Source organism: Anabrus simplex, chromosome 1 (assembly GCF_040414725.1).
Source record: "Anabrus simplex isolate iqAnaSimp1 chromosome 1, ASM4041472v1, whole genome shotgun sequence".
NCBI lineage: Eukaryota > Metazoa > Arthropoda > Insecta > Orthoptera > Tettigoniidae > Anabrus > Anabrus simplex.
In genome coordinates this window covers 516546621-516565618 of record NC_090265.1, presented here as the reverse complement: position 1 = coordinate 516565618, position 18998 = coordinate 516546621, and the positions used below count along the sequence as shown (strand labels likewise).

Genomic DNA, 18998 nt, shown 5'->3' with positions numbered 1-18998 from the left:
GGCTGAGGACTAAACATACACATACAACAGCTTGGAATATGTCACTTATTGCAAAAAATCAACTTTGTTTCTCGTATCAACTTTATTAAATCAATAAAAGTAAATATCCACGTTTTTGATACTTATTTGCTTTCAGCAAATTAATTATTTATTTATAGTACGTTTTGTTCCTCGGGAACATCTTCAGCTATGTTACATTGCATAGGTGAAATTACAAAGCATATTTTATCTTGTCATAAAAAACCATAAAAAGTACCTTGTTATGCTTAAAAAACTATATGAAGTTACAAAAGATAAAAATGATTGAAATCTATGAGGAGTGTAGAATGAGGCAGTGAAATGAGAAGGCAAATGGATATACTTTGTTCTAAACTATCTTAAAACTATTTCTACTCACTTGAACAGATGCTAAAAATTTTTTGGTTTCTAGCACTTCTGTTCACTGTGATGTGTATGATTCTTAGTTGTTTATTATTTAAAAAGTTTGTGAAAAATACTTTTTCCTTACTTATGCTAGTGGCTTTACGTCACACCGACACAGATAGGTCTTACGGCAATTTTTTCTTGTCGATGTTCCGTTTTTATTATAAAAGTGTTCTCTTTAGCTGCTCTTTTCCAAGGTGAATGTTGTCATTTGTTTTTGTCTTGTAAAAATTAGTCTCTTGAATTCTGTTTAATGCGGGATCCCTGAAGCTGATTGCTGTCTTTAAGTTATTATAAAATGACCTACCCCAAAATCTGCAATGAAATAAAATGGGGGATTGCTTTTGTATTAGCGTGTATTACAATATGTGCAAGAGAACCTAGTATTTAAAAGAATGGTATCTTACCTTGTTATTACAGCAACCTACTGTGGCCTTGGAGGGGGTCTAGCAGCAACTGATGCAGCTTTCCGTCTTGTGAAATAATGATGTGTACGTTCTGAAGCCTGCTTCTCCTTCGGGGGAGGCAAAGCTGTGGAGTTGGGAGGAGGTGTGTCGCTTATGGTCACGGTTTCAATGGCTTCAGAAGAGGGGGTAAGGGGAATAGATATTTGGGAGGATGGAGATTCGATCAATTTCTTTCTTTTATAATCTTTGTTACTTTTTATGCCTAATGCTTCCAAATGTGCTAATATTCCTTCATATAAAGGGTTCTTATTATCAATTATATCATTAAAGTTATTGTCCTGATTACCTTGTTGATCTAAATAAATATATATACTTTCTAATGTGTTTACTGTTGTTGGGTAGTCAGCCCGAAGGCTGGTTTGATCCTCTGTAGCTCCGCCAACAGCTGTCATAAACAGCCTAGGCGTCACTGAAGAGGCGTACTAGGGAAATGAGGAGTGAGGTAGTTTCCCGTTGCTTTCCTCACCGAGCCAGCCGTTGCTATTACATATCAGTCTGCCAATCCCACTGAAATGCATGCACCAACCGACCCTATGAGCGATATTTTCACACCATTCATAACAGGGACTGGCTGCATAAGGAATGGTATTACTAGCATCACTCGTACCTCAGTCACTTTCATATTGTCAAAGCCAAGGATGAGACTAAGACAGGTCAATGAAAGTAACAAATTTGATATAGCCCATACTAGAAGACATAGTGCACTGTAAACACTACACCTCGCCAGCAAAGGCATTACTAGACTGCCTTTATTTGTTTTACATAAAACTGTCAGATATTGTTCTATAGTAATGAAATGATAATGGACTGCACTCGTATGTTGGCCCATAGAGGAAATTCTTTTTTTTTTTTTGCCTCTCAGTGTTAACATGCTCAAGATATCTTACGTAAAACTGCGTCCAGTCTGTAGTCTGTACTACGTAAGATTTTTCACACTAGTGACAGTTCAATTTGTACAGCCCTGAATCTGAATAATTGTCCTTTGCTAGGTAATTAATGCTATTGTAGTTGAAAAATTTTTGCTTGGTAATATTACTAGTTGAGTATGCAATTTTATAGTTATATTTTCTGAACAGATTCGTTACTGCATATATATTGGGACTGTTAACAGTAAACCTAGCATATTTATCATTCTTTATCTCAGGTGTTAGATTAATCTGAAACTTCTGTTTGAATTTTCTAAGTATTTTATTTACCATATTAAGTCCAAAACCATTATATTGGGCAATGACCTGGACTAGGGTCGAAACCGGTACCATTTATACTTATTATTAAATGGGAATGTAATTTACTACATTTCTTATTCTTTTGTATTGAATAGGTTGAATCTATTTATCAATTATTTCAATTTTAACTACAATGTAATATGGTTGGTCGCAGGCCAGTGCTGCAGTCTGCAGGTAATTATTACACACTTGGTCTCTAACAATGTGTATTTATTGGTTTATAACACTGTAAAGGGAAAGACGATTCCAAAGATGTTTGAAAGTGAGTACAGCGGTCACCCCGTGACCAACCGCAGGTTAATGAAACTGATGATTAAAATGGAACAATATTAAATTTTAAGCATACTTTAATAATTGTTGTGTGTGTACTTTCAATATCTTGTAGATAGGTTCACAAACTTCAGGTATTATTTTTGATATATTTGATTTTGACACTCTCTAAATGTATTTTGTAACTATCTAAAACTGACACCTGTCCATAAATATGTCAGAGTAATCTGTACTGTAGTTTGTATTGGGCAGGTATTCCTTTCCCATTAATGTATTGTTATGTTGAATCACAGGTGAGACTTTTCTCAAGTCTTCAAAATATTCTATTGACATCATTCATGCGCATTTTATATTCTTGAGGATTTTCTTTTTATAAGTCTTTTAATAATAAAATAAATAATCCTAATGAAAACCTGCTTGCCAACCATTTCCGTATCCACAGTCTTTTCTTATTTTTGGTTATTTTGTCTTCAACTATATTGAACACTTCTTCATACCCCATATGCAATAATTTTCTTTAAGTTTCCTTGAAGAACATGGCACCATGGATCCACTTTGACAATGGAATGTGGATGAATTAACATTGTCCTCTTATGTCCAACTGAGCTGTTTATGGAACACATGACAATACAATATTGTCCTCGTGTAAACTTGACATTAAGGCTCATTTATTCCTTTCATTTTTTAATGTTCACATAAAGGCACCATTTCTTGTCACCTGCCACCTGGTTTCAACCTCTCTCGTAGACTATAGTCCGCACTGAACAAGATCCGAACAAACCACAGGAACTGTGCAGCCTTCCACTACAAGTGGAACAGAATCCCAATGCCTGAGTGTGACTGTGGTGCTACACAACAGACAGTGAAGCACATAATCGAAGAATGCAGGACTAGAAAATACAATGGCAGTGCTAGTGACTTTGCTTTTGCGACTCCAGAGGCTATAGACTATATAAACAATTTGGACATACGTATATAGTGTAGATCTTATAACAACAGATGCTGTATCTCTAGCCATACGTTAAATAAATAAATAAATTCTTGTCACCTATAACAATCCTGAAAAATAAAAATTTTATGCTGTTCATGAGCTAACTGATGACGATCAAGCAAAGGCACACAAATGATTACATACTATCGTTTTCGTTTTAGCTTAGATCACACAGTGGGGAAGTATTAAAGACAATGGGGTGGTACCTAGTGCCTTACTTAAAATTTCTCTTTGACTATATCATAAATAATAGTGTAATACCAAAGGAATGGAAGGAATCTATAATAATACCAATAATACCATTTCTGAAACTTTCCTAAGGAGTGCAAATGTCACACAGTGGCTGACCAGTTACAGTTCATTACATTTCCTATTCTTGGGATGACTGATGTGGTTATCATGAATCGACTCATTGAACTAGTCTCCATCGATGGTCTTCCTAAAGCGGATGGTTTTTCACATTGAAGTCACCCTGTTTAAAATGATTAAACCATTTTCATGCTATACTTTCCCTATAGCATCGTCCCCATACAAAGTAAAAATGGTTGAAGCTGCCTCAGCTGCTTTTGCTCCTCTGTTAAACCTGAACGGAAGAATATGTTGGAAATGTTTGTTTTTTGCCACTTGGCACTCCATCTTCAACTGTTCTTATAACACGTCACCTCCTTCAGAATAGCACAATTCAAAGTGTATCCATAAGCAGATGATGAGAAAGCAAATCTATTTAGTAGGGAATTCATAGATTCAGTACAAGATTGTCATGAGTTGGAAACCAAAACAGAAGATAGAGAAGGAGAGAGACATAAGGAAACAAGAAGCTTCTCATTCACAAATCAGGATATTTTCAGAGAAATCCAAATGCTTCATCAAGGAAAAGCAGCAAGGAGTGATCAAATTACTGGGGAAGTATTAAAGACAATGGGCTGGTACCTAGTGCCTTATTTAAAATTTCTCTTTGACTATATCATACATAATAGTGTAATGCCAAAGGAATGGAAGGAATCTTATAATAATACCAATTTATAAAGGAAAAAGTGATAAAAGGAAACCTGAGAACTACAACTAGTCAGCCTGACCAGTATAGTTTATAAAATACTGGAGAGTTGAATAGCAAAATACTGCATATTAGAGGGGTATGTGAAGATAAAAATTGGTTCATGAGAGGATAGTAGGGATTTAGAAAGAAATTTTCTTGTGAGGCACAACTGGTGGGATTTCAGCATGACATATCAGAATGGTTGAATTCGGGAGGCCAGATGGATTGCATAGCCATAGACCTTTCCAAGGCATTTGACATGGTGAAACACGGAATATTATTAAAGAAACTGGAATGAATAGGATTAGGGTTATATGTTGGATAAGAACATTTCTAAATTCAAGGGTTCAAAAAGTATCATGTATCACAGAAAGAAAAAGTCTGGAAGGGAATTCCACAGGGCAGTAAAATTGGCCCAGTATTATTCTTAATATATACAAATGATTTAGGGAACAATATAACATCAAAAATAAGATTGTATGCAGATGATATAATTGTTTATAGGGATATAAATAACATAAGAGGATTGTACAGAATTACAAAGGGACCTTGACACTATCCAACAATGGGTCGAAGAGAATAATATGAAGATTAATGGAGGAAAATCAATTGTCACAACATTTACAAACAGGAGCTTAAAAACTGAATTGAAATACACTTTGGATGAGATAATTGTCCCAAAAGATGGCAAGTGCAAATACTTAGGTGTGAAATTTGAAAGTAATTTGCACTGGAAGGGTCATGTTGATGACATTGTTGGGAAAGCATACAGATCGTTACATGTCATAATGAGGCTACTTAAAGGATGCAATAAAGAATTAAAAGAGAAAATTTACTTAAGTATGGTTCGTCCATTATTGGAATATGCAAACAGTGTTTGGGATCCTCACCAGAAGATTTCAGAAGAAAAAGTAGTGTATCAGAAATGTTAGAGAAACATAGGTGGGAAGCTTTAAGTAAGAGAAGGGAGAAAACGAGACTTATAGGATTATATAAAGCCTATATACGAGAGGAAGCATGGGGACAAATCCGTGAGAGGCTTCAGTTGGAAAATAATTATATCGGCAGGGCTGATCACAAGTATAAAATTAGATAGGATTTTAACAGAAATGATTGGGATAAATTTTCATTCATTGGGAAAGGCGTGAAAGAGTGGAACAGTTTACCTGGGAAAGTGTTTGATCCTTTTCCAAAATCTGTACAGATATTCAAGAAAAGAATAAATGGCAACAGAGAAAAGAAATGTTAAAGGGCATTCGACCTGTGCAGGTTATTGTAATAAAGAATTTTTGTGAATAAATTAATTCCATCCCCTTGTCTATGAAGACTGGACAGGTGAAGTGGGAAACTGCCTGTAGGGGTGAAGTACAGTGGGGACTTCGAGGGCCCTGGGACCACTGCGGTAGCTGTGAAGGCCCTTCAGGAACTCTGAAAAGTAGTGGCAAAAGAGGCTCTAGTTAAGACACAGCAGAGCGTTATGCACGTTAGGTACCAAAATGTGTTAAAAAAAAAGCAATGTACATTTAAATCTTATAACAATATTGTATATTATTCTTGAAGTGATTCCACATACTGTATGAGTTGAATTTTGTAAATAATATAAATTTATTAAGGATGAACTGTGTGTTTAATAGAAAAAAATGTTAATGTAAATTGTATAATACTGTATTTTAGGAAAAAATGTCTTTATTCTTTTTAACTTAAAATGTAGTTGTTGAGAATAATGTATTTTTGTGTATCGTTTGCCACCGAGGTACAAACCTCATTTGCAAATAAAGTATTTTGATTTGATTTGATTTGAGGGAAGCACAACAATGGCATTCCAAATAACAAATGACAAACGATAAACAATCATCTAGCTATCTCAGTGGTGCCAACCTACATCCAAACACTATGGACTTATGCATCAACCTAATATAAAAAGATAGGAACATCAAAAGGAACACATAATGACAAACACAATGACAGGTCAGTATGGGAAAATTGAGAAAGACAAAGAAAACATAAAAGGGCAAGGACAACACATAATAGTATAAACACAATAATAGGTCAGTGTTGAAAAAGGGGGAAATAGAAAGGAAAAAAAGGATAAGGACAATCTCCATACCTTCATACACTGCCATCTTCACAGAGATGGCTCTCTTCTCACCAATTCCAATTATTCTTCATACATTTCTTCCCAGCCCCCGTCGATGAGCTATTTTCTACTTCACAAACAAGTGCCAATCAACTCATAGATAGAAAGATAAGGACACGAGTAAGAACACATGTAATAGGGTAAGCACTTTTCTCCTTCTGTGTTTGTAGGGGGCTGAGAAGAAATATATGTGGAAGAATTGGAATTTTACAGAGAACCCATCTGTGTGATGACAAGAGTGTATGCAGATGTGGAGGTTGTTCTTGGTCTTTTATGTTTTCATGATTGTCCTTGTCTCCTGCTCCTTCTTCCCACTCTGATCAATTAGTGTGTTCATCCTACCACAAATTCCTTTTTAGTTCCTATCTCTCTGGCATTTTCAAGTTGAATTATATGTTCATTCTGAAACGTACCAATATACTGCACGTACTACAATAGTGAGACATTCATTTAAATTATACATAGTATCTAAGGTAATATGTCTCCAAGCGCTTGTGTATCCTGATTTGCTTTAGTTCTGAGATGTAGCCTATTTTATGTCTTTTATTTGTAGATGAAGATAATCAGTACAACAATGTCATGGTCATTTTCTAATATTATTAATTTTCGTTTTGCTTGTAATCTTTCAAGTTAGTATTGTTATGTGCAGTTACTTTTTAGTACTCACGGGTGGCCCAGATTGGTTGCGCAGTAGATGTTAGTTTTCCCTCGTCCTGCTCGTGACGTCATCACAGGAGCACCGTGACTGTGTAGCATACAACTGCACGTGTATCTCATTTCGTTGTTTTTTATATGTCTGTCTTATAAAGAAAGGATTTCCACGTAATAACTATACGTAATTTCTTTCTGTATATTGCTGTTGGTTTATACAGTGGCCTACTGTATTTTGAGTAGTGTGTGTGTGTGTGTGTGTGTGTGTGTGTGTGTGTCGTAGTTCGTTTCTGTGAGATCTCTGTTGAGTTGCTGTGTTTCGTGCAGTGAGGTGCACTTATTTTCTTTTCGTTAGTTGCGTGAACAGTGTAATAGTAGCTGGAGTGAAATTTGTGTGTTCATAGTAAAGTATCATTGCGATAGAGAACTGTGCCGTTAATGATTCACCGCCGAGCTCGATAGCTGCAGTCGCTTAAGTGCGGCCAGTATCCAGTATTCGGGAGATAGTGAGTTCGAACCTCACTGTCGGCAGCCCTGCAGATGGTTTTCCGTGGTTTCCCATTTTCACACCAGGCAAATGCTGGGGCTGTACCTTAATTAAGGCTAGGGACGCTTCCTTCCCATTCCTAGGCCTTTCCTGTCCCATCGTCGCCATAAGACCTATCTGTGTCGTTGCGGCAAATAGCAAAAAAAAAAAAAAGATGCACCGTAATCTACAGCAACACCTGATTGTTCAGCAGAGGGATTTCGGTACCTCGCCGGCTACATCGCCGACCGCGAAAGAAAATATGACAGTTCAATGCGAAGTCCCATTGGGGAAATGATTTCCATTTCTTCTGGTACAGTCCCTGTGGGATGGATAGAAATGTTATCTCAGGGAGGTCTACTCGTTCCATCGTTTGAATGGTAAACCAATAAAGGAATTTGAGTTAATTTTCAGGGACACTCACGATGTGCTGAACTGTGACACATACCTAATATTATACGCAAAAAGTGTCAAATAATTAGCAGTAAATTCCCCGCTGTACCACCAGAAATATTAAAAATGTATGTTAGAATGAGAATATTTATACGCATACGACAAATGAACATTCGGACAAGAACTGAAAAGTCCATAGCAGCTTATCGGCGAAAGGCACGACAGTAGATTTCATCTTCAAAAGCAACCACTTCATGACATCTAATCTCACAGGTAGGACTGTGTTCTAATGAAGTGTTTTTCCTGTTCTTTCTTATTGTTTAATTTTTAAAAAGTAGACTATCTATGCAGAGCCTCCGTGGCTCAGACGACAGCACATCGGCTTCTCACCACTGGATACCGTGGTTCAAATCGCGGTCACTCCATGTGAGATTTGTGCTGGTCAAAGTGGAGGAGGGACAGGTTTTTCTCTGGGTACTCCGGTTTTCCCTGTCATCTTTCATTCCAGCAACACTCTCTATTATCATTTCATACCATTAATCAGTCATTAATAAATCACTTTGGGAGTGGCGACCCCATTGTAATAACAGCCTATATATGGTTCATTCATTATATCCCTGACCCGGTCAAAGACTGGAAAACAGGTTGTAGGTTTTCCAGGACTATCTATGCATGGTTTCGAATATGAACTTACTTCTGCTGCTGTTATAATATGTGTTAAGCTTTAAACTCGATACCTGCGGAAGTGAGTCAGTATATCGTATGTTAACATACGGTAGTTCCATCGCGGAATTTCTGCTGTAAAGATTTAATGTGACAAAGATTTCATGTCTCTAAATGTTTATGTTTACAGATTTGAAAGCGCGTAACCTTCCTCAAACTAAATAGAGGAACCTGGAAATGTTAATAAATTTCAAGCGTTGGTCAGTGTGCCGTCACGTTACATTTACTCCTTATTCGTAATGGAAATAATGAAAAGTTACTATGATGTACTCTTTTTCAATCTTATAACAGCAGTAATCTTTATGTCTGGTCTGCAATTCGTTCTGAGAAACTGTAATGTTTGCTGATATTATGAGATTCCTACTGATTTGCGCGCTCTGGACTCGGCTGCTTTGCTCCTACTGTGACGTCATTTCGTTAACCAATAGCAGCTCGGCTCGCGTTGGGCCCAACCTTTAGTAGTGTTTAAGAACCTTGTTTAGTACTACTGCACCTGGATTAATAGGAACAATATGTGTTGACAAGATATGTAATTCATAATTCATAATGATTTCATCTGGGGTGAGAGCTAAGGTGATAATACCCAATGGTACTCCATAGGAATGTATTTCACTTTATTTTTATTGTTGATTTTCGGTTAGATAGTTCTCAAATGATACGTGCATTATTTCATTTTAATCCATTGTTTAGATATAAGCTTCCTATCATAAATAGCACCAGTGCTATATAAATCTAAGAAAGTAGCGTTATACGTTTAACATTGTTCAATGTCTTTTCAAAACAATGCAACAGAAATATACATTGCTTGATAAAATCAGTGTAGCCCCAATTATGGGAATATCATCTTAATGTTCACCAGCTGGCTTGTCTGTATCGTAAGTGGAACGACTCCAAAAAAAATTGCAGATTCCTCTCTTCCTGCTATCTTCCCCCTATCTTTTACCACCTCCAATTTCCAATTACTTTGCAATAATTTAAGAAAAGGCTAGGAAAATAACAGATAGGGAATCTGTCACCTGGGCGACTGCCCTAAATGCAGATCAGTAGTGATTGATTGATACTGATTGATTGCTTAACTTCTGTGTTTGTTTTCCAAGCTTAAAGAGAGCAGTATTATTTAATACACAATAATTCCCTACTACAATATTATGCAATGTTATACTGATGCTTTATTTATACTGTAAACTCTAGGTTCAATGGACATAATTTGACAAATAAATACATACAATAAATACATGCAATTAAAAAATCAATCACTGAGTGAAATGGATCAGAATGTGATTTTAGAGGTTTTGAAACCTATGACTTTTGCAAAAAATGAAGGAAATTGGTGATGACTGCAGCGACAATGCTGACTGTGTTCTATGGGATTATCAGAAAGCTGATGATGATGAAAAAGAAGCATTTTTAGCTGGTCCAAAAATTTTGATGGTTAAAGAACACACACGCAACATCCCATTCATAAGTGCCTCATAAGATCCACAGGCGACTGCTTATTGTGAATGTTTTCAGTAGTTTCAATCAATAATTTTCAAGAAACAGTCTGTCTGTCAAGTAATCAGCCCAGAGGCTGGTTGGATCCTCAATAGGACCACTGGAGATTATGTGGTTACACGGAAACTGCAAAAACCGATGGCGGTGCCATAATGATATTTTCTTTTCCATCCCTTCTAAACCCCATTCCGACTGGGGCTGAACTCTGACTTACACAGCATCCAGAATGTCATATTTCATCTTAGTGATTACTTTTACATTTTACCCTCTTCCCTAGGAGTGATAGGGGTGTCTTACCCCCAGAGCATTTTTTTCCAGATGGTTGTTATATTTGTACAAAATTTGGTTGAAAGCTATGCTAGAACATACACACATACATACATAACCTCGGTCATTTTTTGACACTTCATAAAACTTCATAAAACATGCCGATGTATTCCCATCCTCTTATATACAGCATTTCTTACCAGCAGCAATCTGTCCATCAAGGTCGATTAAATCTTGGTGTGGCTTTGCAATTAAATTAATTACATAAAATTACTCATCATCAAAAACTACTTATTGGATTTTGTTCAAACCACTTCATAAACCCTCTCAGGAGTAATATGAAAAAATTGTGAAATTTTCAGCAAAATCGGTCAAGTACTTTTTGAGTCCATTCGAGACAGACAAAAAAACATTCATTTTTATATATATAGATGATTAGTACATACTGTAGCGATATTAAGGGGGCCTAAACAGAAAATATCAAAATTTTTCAGTTAACAATAGTTGTGAGGTGAAATAGATAGCAGGTAATGGTATGTTGATAAACAGGTTAAAAGTCAGGTTGTAAGATACATGAATAAGAAAAGTCCTCTCAGTTTTAATTACTGCATTGCTGGGGTGAAAGTTCCTTTTGGGGATCATTGTAAGTATCTAGGTGTTAATATAAGGAAAGATCTTCAATGGGGTAATCACATAAATGGGATTGTAAATAAAGGGTACAGATCTCTGCACATGGTTATGAGGGTGTTTAGGGGTTGTAGTAAGGATGTAAAGGCGAGGGCATATAAGTCTCTGGTAAGACCCCAACTAGAGTATGGTTCCAGTGTATGGGATCCTAACCAGGATTACTTGATTCAAGAACTGAAAAAAATCCAAAGAAAAGCAGCTCGATTTGTTCTGGGTGATTTCCAACAAAAGAGTAGCATTACAAAAATGTTGCAAAGTTTGGGCTGGGAAGAATTGGGAGAAAGAAGACGAGCTGCTCGACTAAGTGGTATGTTACATGTTATAAATCTCATGGTATGTTCCGAGCTGTCAGCGGAGAGATGGCGTGGAATGACATTAGTAGATGAATAAGTTTAAAAGTAGGAAAGAGCACAATATGAAGATAAAGTTGGAATTCAAGAGGACAAATTGGGGCAAATATTCATTTATAGGAAGGGGAGTTAGGGATTTGAATAACTTACCAAGGGAGATGTTCAATAAATTTCCAATTTCTTTGAAATCATTTAAAGAAAAGGCTAGGAAAACAACAGATAGGGAATCTGCTACCTGGGCGCCTGCCCTAAATGCAGATCAGTATTGATTGATTGATTGATTGATTGATTGATTGATTGATTGATTGATTGATTGAAAACTGTAGACCTACATACTAAAAGTTGTGTAAAATTCAATTTCTTATCTTTTATATTTCATGTGTTTTACCTTATGAGGAATAATGACAAAGATACTCATGATTTTTATGTTTCCCACTAATTTCCAAATATCTTCAGAAATATCTGTTCTATCAAAAAGAGTACCAGTACATAAAAAAAAGGAAAATTCCATTTCCAATCTTTTGTATTGGATACATTTTTATCATACAAGCCATAATAATGAAAATGATCATGCATTTAGATTTTTATTATGAAGTCCATAAACGACGAGCATCACGGACGTGGAAATACTGTTCGGTTGTTATGATAATGAACTGACTGGTGATGGTGGTGACTGTTGTCATGATTGTTTTTATAAGTCACAAAACTGTAGTCATTAGTTCCCACTGATCAGGAAGATAACTGAAATAATGAAATAAGAAAAACGTTATCACTGAGCCAGAAGAAAATAAAACGTTTTGGCCTACAATGTCCTAAGCGCCTAAAACATATCAATAACAACATTATATTAACTAATTAATGCTGTTAGTTGAGGTGTGTTTGTCCTGTTGCTACCCACCTCCATTAGATATGAGACAGACAGACAGACAGACAGACAGACAGACAGACACACGCACACACACACAGACACAAACACATGCTCTCTCTCTCTCTCTCTCTCTCTCTGTGAGAGAGAGTGTGTATTTGGTTTCTATTTACAATAAGGCATCTCATTAAACTAAATGTGGTACCCATTTTCTGTGTGTGCTCACTCAGTTGTACATATGGAATATTCATAAAGCAAGCTTTACCTCTCGTTACATTTCTAAAAAACTTCCTCATCCCTTGCTGATATTTACTCCTCATCCAAACCTCATACTTGACCGATTCTGTGAATTCACCTTTGATGACCCAAACGTAGGATCTCATATTTTCTCTTTATCACACAAAATCATAATTTACAAGAATATTTTGTGGAAATTAAAATGTTTATTGCAGTCAAAGACCATACGATATATATTATGTTCCTACTGTGAATGAGCACTGGAATGGAATGAAAACAACAGATAAAAATTTGGATCTTTGACACACCTCTACTGTAATTAATAATTAAATATCTACCTTACTTATTAAGAGTAGTAAGACTTTTTATTTTTTACACCTGCTCATAAAATGCAGGGCTTCACTTTCTCAGCAGTTATAACATGAAAAATAAAATAAAATAAAAGCAAATCAAATGTCACAGCATCATTGTATGATGCCATATCAGCAAGGTGTACCTGTAGGCGTTTGAAGCGTCGTTCACAGTAGGTGCAGGGGTAAGGGTATTCATCTTTGTGGAGTGCCGAGTGCTGCTTGAGGGTAAAGGAGCTGCGGAATTTCTTCTCGCAGACATTACACTCGTATGGGCGCTCCCCCGTGTGTATTCGCATGTGTACCCGGTAAGGATCCACTGCCACGAAGCGCTTACCACACAGCTCACAATCAAATGGCTTCTTCTCTCCCGTGTGCTTTGCCAGATGGTACTTGAGAGTAAGCTCTGACCTAACACACACATTACAACAAATTACATTCTGTTTCATGCAGAATGAACAATATGCATATAATTCTAATTCTTTTACACAAAGAAATATCTGAAAAATGTAATAAAACTACAACAGGAGCCATTAAAAGTAAACAAGCAGACAGAAAGAAAACATCAATGATCTGTTAATGATAATGGAAAACATGCATTTGTTAAAAATATGACATCTATGACCCTTCCGATTCAAAAATGGATTAATATCCTCCTTTAAAAGAGCAAAATAAATTATTTAAATGACTTAAAAAATTAATATTTAGAATATCTCAAACTAAATCTCTCAAGGCTGACACTACTTTTTACTAAACTATAATTATTCAAAATATAATATATGAAAAAGTTACAGCTTTTGGGAACATTTTAGGACACATTTGTAAACCAGCCATATGGTTCTTTTTCTGAAGGTTTCATCATTGATCCAACAATGAGATCTGAGACCAACGAAAACCAGCCGGAAGAGGTCGATGAGGAAAAAAGAAGAATTTATGAAGAAACGGTGGACTTCTATAAGCAAAAGTATAAGCTCTCATCCATCTCTGTAATCAGCTTGATGTTAGGTGCTGGAGGAATCATACCTACATTTTTTATTAACTTCTGCAATACCTTTTGGCTGAATAGAGATTTCATCTATAACATCGTGATTACCAAGAACCATGCTTGCGGGCCTCAAATAAATGTTTGACGTGCCTAACCCAATTGCCTACACTTAACATCATATGATCGCATTATCTACTGTAACTATTTCCATTATTGTTGTTAAGGTACTCTTTGTTCTTGGGCAACCTGCAGCTGTTGCAGGAAGATTGTATAATAATAAATAACAACTAGAAACATTTCAAATGTTGCAAGTTTTGAACTAAATGTAATAATCTGAAAGAGATTTCCAGCGTATTAGGACACATCGAGTACTGTAATACATGCCGAGGAGATGATAAGTAAAGAACAAAAGTAGCCTACGAGACACCGGTAAGAATCAAACCCACAGATGTCAGATTTTGCATCCAATGCTCTACCATTGAAATATGGTGACTTAGGTCATTCTCCTGGCAGCGATCTGAGCGATTATGGCCAGCATACGTACAGTGTGCTAGCTGCCCCCTGTGGGCAATTCAAATGGAATATATTCAGTATTACATAAATTTAGAAATAGTTTAATCTATAGTTTTAATTCTAAACTGTTTAAAACATCGTCAAGAAAATGACACAGCCTGCCTTACAAAAATTAAATTAGGGCTCTGGTGCATCAAGTTCTGAAACTGTTCAATGACACAGGTCAGGGTTAGCAATTCAGCCATATTCTTCTTCTGTTTGACAATCTAATACCAGTAGCTAAAGTGGCACCAATGAACACAGATACTCTATTAGTATATAATTATGCATCTTTAAAGGGCTATTTGATATCACACCAGTTTTTTGAAAAGATATCTGTGATTCTAATACATTTTTGTTGCTCTATTCTTTTACTATTTTACTCCAACAAACCATTGCAAGGCAGTTTCTATGATGATACACTTGAAAGGCAAGCTTTAGAATATTAATGTAGGATCAAATTCTAAATTTGTATACAGACACAGTTCAAAAAAATTAGGGAAATATGTTTTTGAACGTATGCCATGCTTCACAAAACAATACCTCACAGCCAGGTATATTACCAAATAAACCTTTATTCTTTACCGTTTAAGTATACAAAAGAACATCAATGGAGTTGCATTCATTTTCAGAACACAAACGGAAGTCCAAATAGGGGCGAAAACAAAGTTATAACAGTCCTCCAGGGTGGATTTTTATCACAGTTGGAGAGCTTCAGTATGGTGTATGTCCTCCACAAGCATTTATCACAGCTTGGCACCTATGTGGTATGCTCCGTGTAAGTTGAAGGAGGTAACATTGCGGTATCAGGTCCCATTCTTCAATGAGAGCCTGTTCAAGGTCTTGGAAAGTCTGTGGTGGAACAGGACACCCACAAACACTTCTGTCAAGTCTATCACACACATGTTTGATGGGATTAAGGTCGGGACTCACTGCTGGCCTTTCCATCTTTTGAATGTCGAGTTCTCGCAAGACAGCTCTGGTGACGCGCGCTTCATGAGCCCTGGCATTGTCGTGCGTGAGTACGAATTCAGGGCCAGCACCGTATGCAGCAACTAACAAATGCTGTAGCAGTATCTGCTTGATGTACCCCACAGCAGTAAGATTACCATGGACAACGACAAGATCCGTTCCTTATACCATTAATAAAAATCTACCCCTCCACCCTACCTCATAAAACAATTCAGATCTAAGTAGAGTAACGTTATCTTGGTAGCAAGAGCTGTAGTGCCGTCATCGCGAACAAGCTTTGACCTGTAGCTGAAGACTCCGCGTTCTCTCTCAAGTCAAGTGTCTCGCATCATAACATATTGTCAACATTTTTTAGTACTACACCAGGTAGGGGAAAATACAGCTTAGCTCGCAAAGCCATTCTTTTTCTGCTGAGATGAACATGTCTCCACATTTACTGTAGTCAGTACACATCGAACACATATTTCAATCAGGGTGAGGATATTTGAATTGCACTTAAGCTCTTTAGTTTTGAGTTTATGTCAACTCCACGTTCGAATCCTTAGGAGTAGCATTTATTCTGCTCCTCTAGGGCTGAAGTACTCCCTACAAGAGTTGGCCAAGCAGGTTGGATAGACGATAGCTTAGCACACAACATGCCTAGACCCAGCCAAAACACCCGAGTTTGCTAATGCAGGCACAACATCACAGGTTGGTCGGCTCCTACCTAAGGCAAGGGTGCCCCTGGAGGAGCTTTACTCTGCTAGAACCTTACCACATCAGAATAAAGTGTCCTACAAGAGTTGGCCAAGGAGGTTAAATAGACGACAGCTTAGCACACATCATCGCTAGACTCAGGTAAAAAAAACTAAGTTCGCCATTGCAGACACAACAACAGCACAGGTTGCTCGGTGCCCCTGGAGGAGCTTTACTCTGATCAACCCCCCCCCCCCTCGGAATAAATTGACCTACAGGAGTTGTCCAAGGGAGGTTATACACAACAGCTTAGCATGCATCATACCTAGGCTCAGCTAATGACCCCTAGTTTGCTAACACTTGCTCTTTCAAGTCAGGTATCCCTTTTAGTAGCCTCTTTCGACAGTATTCCATAAGATAACGACATCCTATTTTCTGAAGGTGTCCAAGGACGTAGCGCGTAGCTAGAGGTAGATTGCGCGAGGCGGCCATCTTGCGCGGTGGCGCTAGAGGTAGATTGTGCGCGGCGGCCATCTTGCGCATTAGCCCCTGGCCCAGAATCCCCTTTTTATCCCTACTATATATATATATAAGAAAACATAAAAGTCCAATAATACTGCCTGGAGGAATTCCCCTCTTAATTATTACAGGGTCAGATAAAGCTTCGCCTACTATAATTCTCTGAGATCTATTTTCTAGAAATATAGCAACCCATTCAGTCACTCTTTTGTCTAGTCTAATTGCACTCATTTTTGCCAGTAGTCTCCCATGATCCACCCTATCGAATGTTTTAGACAGGTCAATTGCGATACAGTCCATTTGACCTCCTGAATCCAAGATATCTGCTATATCTTGCTGGAATCCTACAAGTTGAGCTTCAGTGGAATAACCTTTCCTAAACCCGAACTGCCTTCTATCAAACCAATTATTAATTTTGCAAACATGTCGAATATAATAAAAAAGAATGCTTTCCCAAAGCTTACATGCAATGCATGTCAAACTGGCCTGTAATTTTCAGCTTTATGTCTATCACTCTTTCCTTTACGCACAGGGGCTACTAGAGCAACTCATTTGGTATAGCTCCTTCATGCAAACAATAATCAAATAAGTACTTCAGATATAGTAATATATCCCAACACATTGTCCTTAGTATATTCCGAGAAATCTTATAAATTCCAGCTGCTTTTCTAGTTTTCAACTTTTGTATCTTATTGTAAATGTCATTGTTAAGATAGGTAAATTTTAATACCTCCTTAGTATTAGTCACCTCCTCTATCTGGACATTATCCTTGTAATCAACAATCTTTACAAACTGATGACTGAATATTTCTGCCTTTTGAAGATCCTCACATACACACTCCCCTTGGTCATTAATGATTCCTGGAATGTCCTTCTTGGAACCTGTTTCTGCCTAAAAGTACCTACACATAAACTTCCATTTCATTAAAATTTAATGATGCCAATTATGCTTGCCACCATGTTATCCTTAGCTGACTTCTTTACTAGATTCTATTTCCTAGTACACCCTACCGGGCTTCGAATGGATGACCCACGCATAAGAATGCCTCCACGTAACAGGGTAAACACCCACGGATGAGATTTGATTGAAGAGCGGGTCGAATTGCTTAACGAGCTTCGAACCGCTCCCCTTCCTACTTTCTGTGCCGGCCCGGCAGCCTGAGCACTTGGGGAAGTGGTACGTTCGAAAGAAAAACAAAAACAACAAATACTTAAGATGGAGCCTTATGTCTATAATATGAAAGTAGGATCTCTGGGTTCAAATGCCTATTGGATACTGCTTAGCACTGCTACAAATGACAAGACTCATAAAATAGGGGTTACGAATACAAATTTATTCAAATATGACAATTAAAAAAAAAATTGACACAGCTCTATACAATGACTCTCCGCATATGGGAGGAAAAGAAAATAATAATCCCTTTAAAATGCGAATCGCCCATGGGCGTCGTCTGCATAACGGCATGATTGAGGTTTTGCGACTTGCTATCGTTCATTCGTCCTCACTAATTCATACCGTTCATGAAATTTTGTACATTATTCTGTCGATCACACCGTGAGATGATCTGATGTCCCTATACACAAATATTACTAGCTGTTCTAAGCACGAACATAACCGGGGCCTACACTACATAATATCATATTAAAAGACACATTTGCATAATGCACAAACAAACACAAATACCATTTTTGCTAAACCCCGGACTCCTCATCTATCACCAAGACCACACGACGTGCACATAGGTTCTGTTTGAACTCAAAAATATGTGCACATAATTACGAAACATACACAGATATATGGATATATACACTTCATGCACAAAGGAGAGCCATTCCTAGAGAAAAAAAAAACAGCATGGTTATCACTGTCTCCGGCCCAAGGCGTACGCCTGGAGCAACCCGCTCAAGGGCGCCATCATAATCCGGGGTCGAACTGGCCGACTCCCGACCGAGAGGTACTGTGGGTTTCTGTAGATCCCTAGAATAGTTACTCTCATATCGCCGGATATCGGGGGGATCCCTACTCATTTATTAAATACCTTTAAAAGAAGTTACCGTGATATTATCATTATACAAGTATTCTTAGCTAAGCCATTTAACCCAAACAAAAGAACGCGGGCAGACCCGGGCACCAAGCCCTAACACAATGGGAGACGGAATCCTTTTGTCACGAGGGCGAGAGCTAGACATTCATAAAAAAAA

At 37.3% G+C, this 18998-nt stretch overlaps 1 protein-coding gene across 2 annotated transcripts in view; it reads right to left on the bottom strand.

The window, feature by feature from the left end:
• LOC136857057 (zinc finger protein ZFP2) overlaps positions 1 to 18998 on the bottom strand; it is a 146514-nt gene that overhangs the window by 4590 nt on the left and 122926 nt on the right. For both annotated transcript variants that reach the window (XM_067135420.2, XM_067135421.2), the window contains exon 7: positions 13240 to 13504. In XM_067135420.2, coding sequence (XP_066991521.2) covers positions 13240 to 13504 — 265 coding nt within the window. The remainder of the gene's footprint in view (positions 1 to 13239; positions 13505 to 18998) is intronic.